The sequence below is a fragment of the Procambarus clarkii genome, chromosome 91, assembly GCF_040958095.1.
Source record: "Procambarus clarkii isolate CNS0578487 chromosome 91, FALCON_Pclarkii_2.0, whole genome shotgun sequence".
NCBI lineage: Eukaryota > Metazoa > Arthropoda > Malacostraca > Decapoda > Cambaridae > Procambarus > Procambarus clarkii.
This window is the reverse complement of record NC_091240.1, coordinates 6,074,880-6,089,267: the sequence shown is the minus strand read 5'-3', so window position 1 is coordinate 6,089,267 and position 14,388 is coordinate 6,074,880. Positions and strand designations below refer to the sequence as shown.

General features: G+C 43.8%; 1 protein-coding gene across 1 annotated transcript; it reads right to left on the bottom strand.

Annotated features, from left to right (window-relative positions):
- Positions 1–467: 467 nt before the first annotated feature.
- On the bottom strand, positions 468–12,684 carry LOC123773970 (popeye domain-containing protein 3). Its single transcript, XM_045767986.2, has 10 exons — positions 12,044–12,684; positions 8,234–8,340; positions 7,892–8,029; positions 7,411–7,592; positions 6,885–7,016; positions 6,420–6,527; positions 2,784–2,936; positions 1,912–2,027; positions 1,516–1,685; positions 468–1,365 (listed from the first exon to the last, which is right to left on the bottom strand). Exons 2-10 carry the CDS (start codon positions 8,337–8,339, stop codon positions 1,151–1,153), a joined length of 1,320 nt encoding a protein of 439 aa, XP_045623942.1. The 5' UTR covers position 8,340; positions 12,044–12,684; the 3' UTR covers positions 468–1,150.
- Positions 12,685–14,388: the final 1,704 nt, after the last annotated feature.

Sequence of the window (14,388 nt, the reverse complement as noted above, 5' to 3'; positions counted from 1 at the left end):
AAGACCAGATCTAGAATATTTTCATTTCTCGTTGGCTCCGATATCTGCTGATTGAGTGAAAATTTGTCACAGAATCTAAGTAGTTCTCTAATCTGTGGTTGGTTAGGTCCTGATAGATTTCCTGGTATAATATTATTGTTTGCTGTTCTCCACCTGAGACTAGGCAAGTTGAAGTCACCTAGGAAAATAATATCAGGTATCGGGTTCTCCAAATTATCAAGGCTATTCTCTATTTTGCTTATCTGTTCTGTGAATTCCTCAGCCGTTGCATCTGGCGGTTTGTATATTAGTATAATCACTAAATTTATTTTCTCTATTTTTATCTATCTCTATTACTCTTTTCTTTTCTTTTACTTCCATAATATATAATAGTGAACTCTTGAACACAAAAGTGTTTTGAAAAAGTTCCCCCCCCCCCCCCCCAAAAAAAAGAAGAAAAAAACGAATTGGGAAATTAAAAATCACGGTTTGGAAACACCTTAAGCCTTTATTATACACATATATTATACAGTATACATTATCCGTCCTATATCAGTATAGAACACAGGCACACACATCCTGCGTGCGTGTATGTGTGCGTAATAAATTAATAAATAAATAAAATCTGTTTTTTTCTTTAGATCTAGACTAAAGACTTTCAATATCAAGATTAAGCTTTAAAAGCTGGACGTTTCGATATCTATTATAAAGTAGACTTTATTCATCACTGATTTGAACATTTTTCATTATATAGTTCCCTTGATGTAGCTACTAGCCCCTGGTATAGCTCTTAGCTTCACCAGGGGCAATGCTAGAGTTCGCGTTGTAGCTCCAAATTCTTAGTACAACTCCTAGCCTATCTAGTAATCCCTGACGTAGCATCTATTCCCTGGCGTGGTTCCTAGTAATGTTATAGTTTCTGGTATAGCTCCTCGCCCCTGGTACAGTCCCAGACGTTAGCCCCTAGTCCCTTAAGTAACTCACAGCCGCTTGAATAGTCCCTAGTCCTCTGGTGGAGCTCCAATTTGTCCCTGGAATAGTTCCTACTACAGCCTCTTATCTAGGGTGTAGTCCTTTGTAAACTCCTTGGTTCAAGCTTACAAAATCATCCAAGATACACTCCCTTCCTCCAGACTCCGGCAACACTGCATAGCACCTAGGGACACCCTTGCTAGTGCTGGGTGTATCGCGAGGAGTCTTCAAGCCAGGTCTGTATATCGTGGCTAGTGTCTGTAAGAGAATCGGTGGACGGCAGCTCTGTCAACGGCGTCATCTCTGGACGGCCGTTCGGAACGTAACCGTTCTCCCGGTAGGCCAGGCACGTGTCCCGGAAATTGGCCCGGCTCTCTCGGTACGTCAAGTCCAGCCGCTCACGTCCCTCGTGTCCTGTGGGGAGAGAAGGGAGAGAGAGTGAGATTGAATCATATTGTTGTGCATTAGGTATAGATAATATTTTCTATATCAGTGGACACTTCGAATTCTGCTAGGCGAAGGAAAAATAAATATATATATATATACACAGTGGCGATGACTTACGTGGGGCGGAGGTGGGGAGGATGGTGTAACCAAGGCGGGAGTGCTTGGCGCCCATGCCTAGGCCGGCCACGCCCGCGAAGGATGAGGCTAGGCCGCCCGTGCAGCCCATGCCAGCCCCGCTGCTCCCGCTACCCCCATGGCCCACCCCAAAGCCGCCCCCACCGGTAGACCTGAGGATACACACGTGTTCTCTAGAACACCTGTCATAGACTACAACATCTGCATGCATTTTCTATCCAAACATTTCCATGCCAACAAATAACATTTTTCCCAAATAGAGAAATGAGGCAGTTTGTCTTTTGTTTATGGACTCTATAGATAAGACTTGAAAGAGTGTTGGTATATGAGATAGTGTAGCCATGCGATAAAGGGCGTGGGTGTGAGAGGAGGACCTGCCTGAGGGAGAAGCGGGCGGGGGAGCGGAGGGAACCGTCGCCGCCACAGGACGACGACAGCGAGGAGGTCAGAGACGGCAGCCGGATGTCCAGGTGGGACCCTTTCTCCGTCACGATCTGTGGAAGTAACACCAACGTTACCATCCACAGTCCCACCATCACCACACTTTCTTGTCAGGAGATCGAGGCATTATAGATAACACTAATCAAGCAATGTATCGATACACAACTAACACCAAATTACACTCTGCCAACGTTCAGAACACGACGGAACACAGAGCATACTGTCCCAGCCGACATGCCAAGAGGAGAGTGACAAGATACAGTGAGCCTGTAAGTGCTTCACCTTCACCTCATCCTCGGGTACATATCCTGCCGCAAGAAACCTTGTAATCCTTCCAATTGTGCCGCTGACAATGTTGACAAGAGTTAACGAAACGAAACTCTTAGCGTGAGATAAAATAAAACTGTAGAAGAATTTTTTTTTGGAGAGTTTATTTTCCAACTTCTTTGTGTGAGAGAGAGAGAGAGAGAGAGAGAGAGAGAGAGAGAGAGAGAGAGAGAGAGAGAGAGAGAGAGAGAGAGAGAGAGAGAGAGAGAGAGAGACAGACAGAGACAGAGAGAGAGAGAGAGAGAGAGAGAGAGAGAGAGAGAGAGAGAGAGAGAGAGAGAGAGAGAGACAGAGACAGAGACAGAGAGAGAGAGAGAGAGAGAGAGAGAGAGAGAGAGAGAGAGAGAGAGAGAGAGAGAGAGAGAGAGAGAGAGAGAGAGAGAGAGAGAGAGAGAGAGAGAGAGAGAGAGAGAGAGAGAGAGAGAGAGAGAGAGAGAGAGAGAGAGAGAGAGAGAGAGAGAGAGAGAGAGAGAGAGACCCACCTTCTGGTTCATGTTATAGAGCTTGGTGGTGATGTCTCTGGCGATGATGGTGGAGAGGACGGTGGCCAGGTAGGACTCCTTCACAAACAGGTACTCCAGGCTCGTCCGCTGCCAGAACACGTACCGGCACGACGTCGCTGCGATGATTGACACCTGTCGAGGGTGTGGCCTGCTGTTAGAGGGGTGTGGCCTGGTGATAGAGGGGTGTGGCCTGGTGATAGAGGGGTGTGGCCTGTTGATAGAGAGGGTGTGGCCTGTTGTTAGAGGGGGTGTGGCCTAGTGCTAGAGGGGTGTGGCCTGGTGCTAGAAGGGTGTGGCCTAGTGATAGAGAGGGGTGTGGCCTAGTGATAGAGAGGGGTGTGGCCTGGTTGTAGGTAGTACTAAATTATTTAATGCATCTCACGTGAAGAGAAAGGAATCTGACTACTGTTAAAGAGGTTTAGTGTGGTATTATGGGAAAAGTCTACTTATGCTACACTGAGATACACGTCTCCACCACACTGAGACATCTCTGTGGGACAATGGCGCCCGACTGGACGCTTCAGTAGGCTCCGAACTAATTATTTACCCGACATCTAAAGGTGAGAATGGGAAGGAGAGAGATAGAAGAATGGAGGGAGACAGAGAGAGGTAGAGGGATGGAGGGAGATAGAGAGAGATGGGGAGAAGATCGAGAGAGATGGGGAGAAGATCGAGAGAGATGGGGAGAAGATCGAGAGAGATGGGGAGAAGATCGAGAGAGATGGAGAGAAGATACGAGATGGAGGGAGATATATATTGGGGAAAGTATAGGAATTAGCGCATTAATGACTGATGTGAACGTGTCAATTCAACGGGCCAGCCCACATTCAGATATTTTCTGAATAATTAGCAAAGTAATCACGGTCTGTCTCTGGTAAATGATTGTGAACAAGATGATAACAAGGAGTGAATAACTGGAGCACAATGGTGTTCACTACTTACAAGGAGTGAATAACTGGAGCACAATGGTGTTCCACCTAAATATACATAATTACACTGGTGAATGTACACTCCTTCACCACATCTGTGCCGGTAAGCACCCGGTGCGGTACACAGGACAGACGGGAGTATCAGGACCCAAAAGATATAATCTAATAATCAAATGAATAATGAATAATAAAACCAATACTAAATTCATCGTGGGACAATGACAGTGAACAAGGGGTGGGGGGGAAGGCATGTACTTTTAACTGCGATGATGCGCTTATTAACAGAAGCCTAGCTGACTATGTAACAAGAAAGCAGAAAGTGAGATAGTCAAATCTCAATGCCATCAACCTCCGCCCCTCTTCACTCCTCACATCCAACTGGGTTAGACATGAGCATGACTTCTTGTTCACGGCCGGGTTGCTGGTCCTCTAATTATTTAGTATTTTAATATTACTAGTTACAACTGTATGGCCTTCCTGACGTCATTAAATTTACGTTATATATTTAATCAAAGGGACAGAAGTAGCAACAAGTAATGGCGTGCAATAAAGTGGCCCTTAGTGAGCTACAAATTATTATGTAAATTCTCAGGTGAAATATCTCTAATCGGGCAGGCTGTTGCCACATTTCTCAAGCGTCGGCCTCCACAAGCTTTATTACTAAATATTGCCTTGCAATTCCACTAGCAACTATTACGGGAAACACCAATATTTAATACTTACTAACATAAACCCAAGAGCTAACTTGGCTCAATATTTCTCCCCCAAACTGAAATCACATTTTAAAATTATGCAAACATCTGACACCGCTGCTCGCCTTCCCGCCTTCTCTACCGGTTTTCGCTCGGTTTTCCACATGTAACCGTCAACCTCTGATTTCAACTAACATTATTCATCCTTTAATTACGCTATAATTATTTCCTGAGACCCGCAAGTAAATTTACATTCCGCACCAACATTGCGTAAGGCTTTGAGGATATGTTCCTTGAGAATCTCTTATGCAAATTAAAACAGCCTAATGATAATCTCATTACAGCTGTGTTCACGCCATTATTTCGTCTTCAATAAAACTGCCGAATCAGGACGGAACAATTAGCATGGAGGATTTATATTAGTTAAGAATTGAAGGTATCTGATGTTCTGCGAAAAATTACAGTAGCCTAATATGCAACTGGTTATGACTCATCCTAGACCGTAAAACTCCGTACATTATCCTTTCATTTCTCTCTTATTTCCTTTATCTACCTTTCTCTTTACCCATTCCGTCACTCTTTCTTGTTCTAGCTATCCATTCCGGTTTCCTTTCCTTCTTTAACAATTGCCGCCATTCTTGTCATTACAACTTTATCCCTTACTTCCATTCTCCTGGGCTGTATGGGACTCGAACTGGGGCCCCCACGCGCGTGAGGACGAAGCTCTATCGACTGAGCCATGAGTAGTCTTAAGAAGGAAAGTTTCCAGAAGCAGCAGGATGCTGCTTCTGGAACTATAGAGTGCTTCATAGACTACGTGAAGGGCAGTTTGTGTCGCGAACTACCTGTAGGATACAAAGATCCCCATCTGGCAGGATGGGTTGTCCCGCAGGGTCGGCTGCTCAGTAAGGTAGCGCTGGTTTGAAGGCGTTATGAGGATCTCTTAAAGTGCACGAGACATGATCAAATGTACACGAAGGGCTGTTCTGCAAGTCTACGGTGTCACAATGCCGCATTTCAGTATGTGACTGGCACAGTTATATGTAGGGGCGGCGGTGATGTCAGTACAGGTTCAGGTACAGTTTTAATTAGAGATATAAACATAGGTAAAAGTGGAGGCACACAGACACACACATACACAAATGTGCAAAAAGTCTACAGTTTAGACCATTAACTGATATTCTTCTGGTCCTTGCAAAGAAATGCCAGTATAATATTGGTAAAATCACATAGAATGACTTAAGTTTATAATTAATTAGCCTATTGACCTCATGAAAGATTTCCAAATGACCTTCGGGGTCATTTCCTTTCCTAATGACTGTAGGCAGTCTTCGAGTGCCCTCCAGATGGCATCAGAGTAACCTTTGAGTGACTTGAGAGACAAACAGTCTCCGTGGTGTAGTGGTAAGACGCTCGCCTGGCGTTTCGCGAGCGCTTTGTCCTGGGTTCGTATCCTGGCCGGGGAAGTTTGACTGGGCGCCAATCCTTAACTGTAACCTCTGTTTACCCAACAGTAAAATGGATACTTGGTTGTTAAACTGTTTGGCGGGTGGTGTTCCAGGGAACATTAGGATAAAGGACCTGCCCGGTACGCTACGCGTGCTGCTGGCTCTACAACACTGTAACAACTCTTGGATACAGTATATAAATAAATACATAAATAAATAAATAAATAAATAAAATATTTGGGTCACCCCGGAGTAAACGAAAATAGATCACGGTGCGGCTTTCTTCCCATTTGAGGATCGAGGATTTATCTGGTGACATCGGCGTCACCAGAACTTTGGATGCCGTGCAGTTGATCGAGTGGAGGCCTGGTCGACAACCGGGCCGCGGGGACGCTAAGCCCCGGAAGCACCTCAAAGTAACCCTTTGTGTGAATTCAATGACCTTCGAATGTGCTTCAGGTGACCTCTGGCTGACCTCCAGCGACATTTAAGTTCTCTTCGGTAGACCTGCGACAGATCTTTTGGTGACACTGAAATAATACCCACCTTAAACTTGTCCTCAAGCGACGCTCTTGACGACTCGAACTCGGGCGAGTCGAGGAACTGCATGTTGGTGATGGAGTGAAGGAACTGGTTGTCCGCCATCACGTTCACCTGCGAGGGAGAAGGGGTTATGGTGGTGTTGTGATGGTGGTGTTGTGATGGTGGTTGTTGATGTAAACATGGAACACCACGATCCACCACAACTAACCTTAAAACAGAACTACGAATCAACCATAAAAAAATTTACCAATATCCTTTAGAGAAGACATTAAAAATGTTCTGGGTCTCCTCACAAGTCAGCCAGAGACGCTCCGTCGTCCCACATAAATTATCTTGAAATATATTCAAACCCCACACAACGGTATCTTATAAAAAAGCAATAAACTCCTTGGAAGTTACAAGACAGTATTGATATAAGCCCCGTAAGGGTCAAAAGTCAAGATGCAAGCCAACCCGATGAGAACTGACCTTTCCGGAGAGAAGGAGGCCTAGTCTGTCCGTGCGGGTGAGGTTCTGCATGGCGTAGGCCTCCCCCGCGTGGAGGGACATGACCTGGGCGTACTCCACCGACACCAGCCTCTTGAACAGCAGCCGCGGCACCTGCACACACACAAACACCTCTTTACACATCCGCCACAAGCAACAGTCGTTTGTTGCTTATCAACAGTCGTAAGAGAACCCACTTACCTTCTTGTCTGTCTGCAAGATAATCTGGTTGTCCACCTGGAAGGTATTGTTGTATAACTGCCAGTCAGTTGTTTACACACACAGGAGCTACTCAATAACACTGCGAGACGGGCCATATTGTTGACTAAGAATATCACATGTTCATTTCCTGCAATCACCACCACACACCTGTTCGCTATTAGTTACACCTGTCAATTTGTTACCTGTGCATGTAAGAAACATCTGCTTCTCCGATTAAACGGGTCTAAAATATACAATGTGTATAAAGTGTATAACACAAGGACTATGGAAGTACTGCAGAGCTTACGTTGAGAGGCTGGAAGAGAGCCTCATACATCGCCTCCAGCTCCTTGTTGACCTTGACAGGACGCATCTGGTAGATAATGTAGAGCGTCTGCCCCATGTTGAGCAGCATGAAGGTGAAGTTCCAGGAGAAGACGTCTGGCGCACAGATCACGTTCCATGCCCACGTCGAGTACAGCAGAAATCCTGCAATGACACTCGCGTAGAGTAAAGGTAATCTTTCCCCCTGACATCACACCCACGTGCAGTAGAGCACAGGAAAACCCAGCAAATGATAACTTTTTGGCGTTTTCTCAACCCACAGAACCCACTAGTTATCCTCTGAAACCCACACGTCCTTGAGAGTTACAACGAAGTCAGGAAACGGCGTTCTTGTTTCACCATCAGTGAAGCACGCACAAACTGATACACAGGTCAAAAGGGGGGGAATGACGAGTATACATATAAGAAGAGAGAGAGTCCGAGTAAGAGACGCAGAGACATACCCAGGATGAGAACGAAGTGCATGAAGAGCAGCCCCTTACGCTGGGATGGAGCCAAGTAGCTGACGAAGAAGCAACCGTTGGCCAACTGGAAGAGGAGGTGCTGGGGCTGCGTCCACTTGTCGCAGGAGAAAAGCGCCCCTGCCACGGAGAAATAAAAAACACTTCTTATGTCTCTATCTCGCTGTAAACAACGATAATTAACCACATGTGTCCATATATTTGCAGCGCAAAAAAAGAGGTGTGAGCGTGTATATATAAACAACACGAAGATATATAATACAAACGGAAAAGGGGGCTAAATCAGATGGGGGAATGTGCAACCATAAGAGCAGCACAACATACCGAGGAAGGTGGCGTTGACGAAGGTCTGCCAGTCCTCGTGGGTGGCGTTGAAGGACTCCACCTCGGTGATGTTGTAGTCCCAGTCAGAGCCGCCATCGTCCCCCATCCTGCCCGCCAGCCGCCGCACGACCACACCACAACAAACGCGCGCGCCGGCAAAAGGTTCAACAATAATCATAACACAAGCAACAGGTGTCACATCAGGTAACTCTCAAACACTTAGGAATTAATGTAATATTAATAGTTTTATGGATACAAAACTAATAAATGACTGTGATACTGCTACTACTACTACAACTATTTTGATTAAAATAACAAAAGCTATCGTTTCTACAGCTACTACAATAACAACTGCTACGGCTACCACTGTTTCTGCGACAACTTCTACAACTATTACCGTTTCTACTACAACTACTACTACTGTCTGAACGACAATTGCCATAACTGCAACAAGCACTATTGTATACACAAAAGGGCCAATTTGTACGCTTTGTCGATGCTACTAAACAGGAAAATGGGAACAGATGCCATCGTGAGTGAATCTGGTCATCTTGAAACCGGGTCGAAAGAAAACATTGTTTAAAAATGTCTCAACTGCACGACTGAGAACTGAGAACCCTTCAAGAGGCTGACGTTGGTAAGGTCATTTGTGCATGGAGGAAATGTTCAAGACGGATCTTAGAAGTTCATCCTCGCTCTCCTTGTATAAGAAATAATATACAAAAGAATATATTTTTGTTGTTTGAAAGGAATTTTGCATAAAATAATCACAGTAAGCTCTCTTTTTTTTCATGCGTTCGCTTATCGCTGGCGATTCAAACTTTGTAATAGAATAGAACTTACGAATATGGATCTAGCAGCTCTTCCGGGTAGTATTAAACATGGAAGGGTAGCTGGGATTAACCCTCCCCCCTGATGGGTATCTGTTCCGCAGTCGTGTCCCGGCCGAAAAGGTTCCGGGTTCTATTCCGGCGACAGGATAGAAGCGTTTGGGCAAGTTTATTTTTCCTGGTGCTTCTGATCGCCTAGCAGTATGTAAGCACCCTGGAGTTATTCGACTGTCGTGGATTGCATAATGGGGAAGAACAGTACTGCAGTTGGTTTAAAGGGACCTCGATTAGACTTAGAGGCCACCCAACCATTGGAAAACCCATTAATAGGAAACTATTGTCACAAATAAACAGCTTCTTGACAATTTAAATAGTTTCGAAGCCTATTACATGATCAGTGTTCAAGAGTAACGTAATTCAGACGAGCCTCTGCAAATGTTGATAATGTTGGCTCACCGGGTACAATATTCAACACGGGTGTTGGTTCGACGTTGAACTGGCATTGCTCTTAGTATTTGCAATACGTCAATGGAGCGTTTAGAGAGGCGCGAATCAAACAAAGGAGGTAAACGAAGCACAGCTCCAGAAAAGTTCAGTCGGCATCAGCTGTGAGTTGACTAAGAGGAGGAATGTAGACATTTACATACCACAGAGTCTCTCCCAGATGAAGAAAGTGATTCGAAACAGAGCAATGCGAAAGATGTACAGTGACCACAACACAGCAGTTGCAACATCAGGATCTGAGGGTTGGCACAAGAATTCAACCAACTACGAACCACTTAGTTTGATGAACGGGGGCAGTAGAACAACAGAAGTGCACTTACATCGCATCAGGCTTGGATACCCATGTGCATGGGAAATAGGCTTACGGGTTCCGGAAGATGAGAGGAAATGTCAACACTGTGGAGAAATGCCCGATAGACCACTGGAACATTATCTAACACAGTGCACAGTTACAAACCCGTTAAGATTTCACCTTCGATTCAACAGAGCAGAGGAAGTTGTTAAATACATATGGCAAAATCTTACTGAAGCGACCATACGGGTCATACATGCTCATCCTCCGCCCAGGTAAAACAGAAACAAGCATCACTTAGTGGGCCAGCCAGAGGCTTAGGGCCCGCGCAGGATTATCCCTGCTAATAAGAAAAAAAAAAAAAAGCTGTGAGTTATTTGTGAATCTGTTGTTCATAATGCTGTATTATTCATGCCCTATACATGCTTCTATTGTTACCGTTGGCATTTTTATTATACGTTATATAATTATAAAGATTACGTATTAAGCTCTTTTTTATTACTTTTTTTGTGTGTGAAAATTAATGGGTTTTTGTGCAAACTAAATCTATTATGAATGTTTTATCAATCTTTTGCGAATAATGGATTTTAATTTGATTAATCTATATACATATTATCTTCGTAAGTTGTAATAATTTCATGTTTTAAAAGAAACTTCCTTGTCAAACTAAGTCTTACAAATATAATTTAATGTATTTGTGTTTCTTGATATTCATAGACTGTTCAAATTGCCATCAATTCTTATTATTTTTAGCGTCTGTGAGTCACCATTCATATTTTATTCTATAGGCTTCGTTAATATAAGTCTCAACACTCTAACTGTAAACTGTTAGTTTACTACGACTGTAAACACTTCTACTTCAGCTGCACTTGTAAACATTTATATGATTCAATTGAGAATGAAGCTTCTAAGTCTAAATGAAAGCTGTTATTAGAATCATTACAACGAGGGTAGAAATAGCCTAAGCTACTCTATCCTTTCTGAGATGTATTTCATTACCTCAATAAACCTACTTGAACTTGAACTATCATTACTATTGCTATTACAATTACTACTAAGCTACCAGTAGTACTGTTATTACTAGTATAACTAAGAGTGTAGCGAACGAGATGCAGTAAGAGTAATTAATTTTGTCAATAAAGATGTTAATAATAATAAGTCAAGTATCAGCATGTCAACAGTGTTCCTCTTATCACCTGCACCATCTGCGTTGAAAACGGAGAAGAGGAGAAGGAGGAGGAAGAAGAAGAGGTCTGTGGTCAACCCGTCCTCTCCAATAGTAGTACATTGCATTTTGACGTATTAAATTCCCTTCAGACCAAAAACTACTGTACTAAAAAATCACAACGGCTCGCAGAAATTGAAGTGATGTCCCGTTTTCTATTCGTGGGTCTTCGGTAAGGATAGAGTCGGACAAATTAGAACTGTACATCAGTGTTATGTTACCGTGTTTGGAACTGTTTCATTCTGTTACTGTGTTTGGGCCAGTGGTAGCTTTCTGTTACTGTGTTTGGAACTGTGTTTCATTCTGTTACTGTGTTTGGGCCAGTGGTATCTTTCTGTTACTGTGTTTGGAACTGTGTTTCATTCTGTTACAGTGTTTGGGCCAGTGGTATCTTTCTGTTACTGTGTTTGGAACTGTGTTTCATTCTGTTACAGTGTTTGGGCCAGTAGTGTCTTTCTGTTACTGTGTTTGAACCCGTGTTACCCTTCTGCTGCCTGTATGTTCATCCGTTTTCATTCTACCACGTCTCTACTTTTTTCTTGGAATGGATGTTTTTTATCCAATTTCCGTAGCAAATTACACATGAATTGGGGGGGGGGGATATTCTTTGTGATAAGCATTCATGTTTTGAGTAGTTAGTTCAGTGTGATAATCCCTGCGAAGAGTTTTTTGGGGACCGGACGAACACAAAGTCAAACATGCGAGGCGCGTAGCGTTGGAGTATTGTGTGGAGGCCGCCCGCCAGCGCCGCCTGGGGCCGGAGTTGGCACCCCAACAACAGGTGGCACTCTATGAAGGGTCACCACCCAGCTCTTGCTTCTTCCTCCACGCAATGATATAGCCTAAAGCAAGCTTAATCAAATTTACTTTATTGCTTTGCCAAATGAGAACAGTTCAAAGCTTTACTGGGATGTTAGATGACTATATGGATGGGGCTGACTGACAGGCGCTCCACTCACCTGAGAGGCGATCAGAGGGGGAATGGAAGGTGTTGGTAAGACGCCTTGCAGAAGGGGGCCGACGCAGTCCTGTCTTGTGACGCAGGACAAGCTCACTCTTATCTCAGTCAGGCCAGCACTTTCAGCAAGGCACACTTGGCCTGATGAACACCTGAGACCTACAAGGTAGGTCTTATAGCAATTTGTTGACTTGTTGTTCGGTGGCGGGGGGAGAAAAGACCACTAGAGGCTCAGCGAACATCATTAAAACTCCAACTGCAGGGCCGCGATATGCGTCAAGAGGGCGTGGTTGTGGCGTGGCGGCCGGGTGGCGACGACAGGTTAGCCTCCTGCCTGCACCTACGCCACACTGAGGTATATTTGGTGCAGTACCGTGGTCGATGGTGGCTCCCACGCTCCCACTCCTCCCACAACACTCCCACCAGCTATCCTCGCATCACCCCCCCTCTCACACTCCCACAGTCGTGTTTGCTTGTGAATTAATACGACGCAATTAGTGAATCATTAACCGAAATGTAGAATCCCCCCTAAGAGGCTTCCGGTGGACTGGGAAGATGAGGGGAGACTGGGGAGGTTGGTATCCATGACAACGAGTGATGCCACACGTCTCCGCTCACGCCGGCCAGGTTAATGCTGCATTCCCCTCCCCCTTCCCAGCCCCACGCGTTCACAATAAACGTAAATAATAACAAATGGCGACAAGAATGACGTAATAATGCTTGTGAAACACCGTTATAGAAACTCATAAACTCTTTGTTTTCCCTAAATTTCCCGCGGCAAAACAGTAAACAAAATTGTTTTTCTCGGGAACTTCATGACGTCATACAGGTAAATAAATTCAAATGTTAATATTGGTAAAAGAACTAACTGTAAACGGGCGGCAGGTGTAAAAACTTCCACTTCTTTAAGATAAAAAAGTAGTTATTTTTCTTTTGCTGTATCAATGAGTCCCTGTCTTTTACTGCATATTGTTTAAAGGGTCTTGTTGTGCTCACGTCTCAATTTTCCTTATCTTGCATTTGTATTGGGTTTAAGTTGACTAGCCATCTGTTGCCACATTTTGAACTTGTCCAAAAGGCTATGAAGTCATCCCGTTGTCCTCTACCCACTAAAACCTCTTAACTGCTGTTTTCTCATGCACTATTGGATGTATATTTTGACTAGTTGTGTCACACGTCACCGTCAAATAAATACCATAATATTTTAACATGTTCGTCATAGTCGTCGGGAAGCGGTTGGAGGTATCTTGGAGTTGGTCTCTGGTAAGTCTTTTGTCGGTGTCGCTTCTCCCGTTGTAGCTTCCTCCTCCATATTTGCTTGGGGGGACGACAGAATTACCCTCTCATCCAAAACGCTCTCGAATTTATCTTTTGTTTTCAAACTAAATTGTTTGCCAGGCAGTTCACTGACCATGTTCAATACGTTTTGAACAGCTGCTGTATCAGGGTATGGGCGCATCCTCATCTTATACCATAACACTTCCTTGAAGTGATCTATATTACAACTGCTTACTATGTCTAGGAAGGTGAGGGCGTGATAGGCACAGGTCTTGGCCGTTAAACATTGCATTTCCATAGTAACGACTGCAACTTGTGTTTTAGTAATGTTATGTATGTAGACAATGAACATTACTGGTGCAAGAACTGAACCCTGTGGTACTCCACTTGTGACATTTCTCCAGTCTGATACATTGCTTCTGATTAATGCCCTCATTTTTCTATCAGAAAATTTTTCATCCATGTTAGAAGCTTACCTGTCACCCCTCCAATATATTTCAGTTTCCAGAACAACCTCTTATGTGGAACTCTGTCGAAAGCCTTTTTTAGGTCCAGATAGATGCAGCCAACCCATCTCTTTCCTGTAAAATCTCTGTGGCTCGATCATAGAAACTGAGTAAACTCGTTACACAGGATCTTCCAGATCGAAAACCATACTGTCTGTCTGATATTATAACACTTCTCTCCAGGTGTTCTACCCATTTACTTTTAATTGTTTTGTCCAATATTTCGACTATTACACTTGACAATACCTGTTAATGACTATTACACTTGTCAATATACTTTATTAATACAATTGTCAATGAATTGTCTATTGACTAGTACACTTGTCAATATACAATACACTATTAATATAATCAAGTGCAATATTACACTTGTCAATATACTATATTAATATAATCAAGTGCAATATTACACTTGTCAATATACTATATTAATATAATCAAGTGCAATTCAACACTTGTGTGTTTAGTGAAGTTCGTGTATAGTGAATATCAAGTGTAGTGATGGTCTTGTGTTGTGAAGATCATAAGATGCTAACTTCTCTTGTTGTGAAGAGCCTGCATG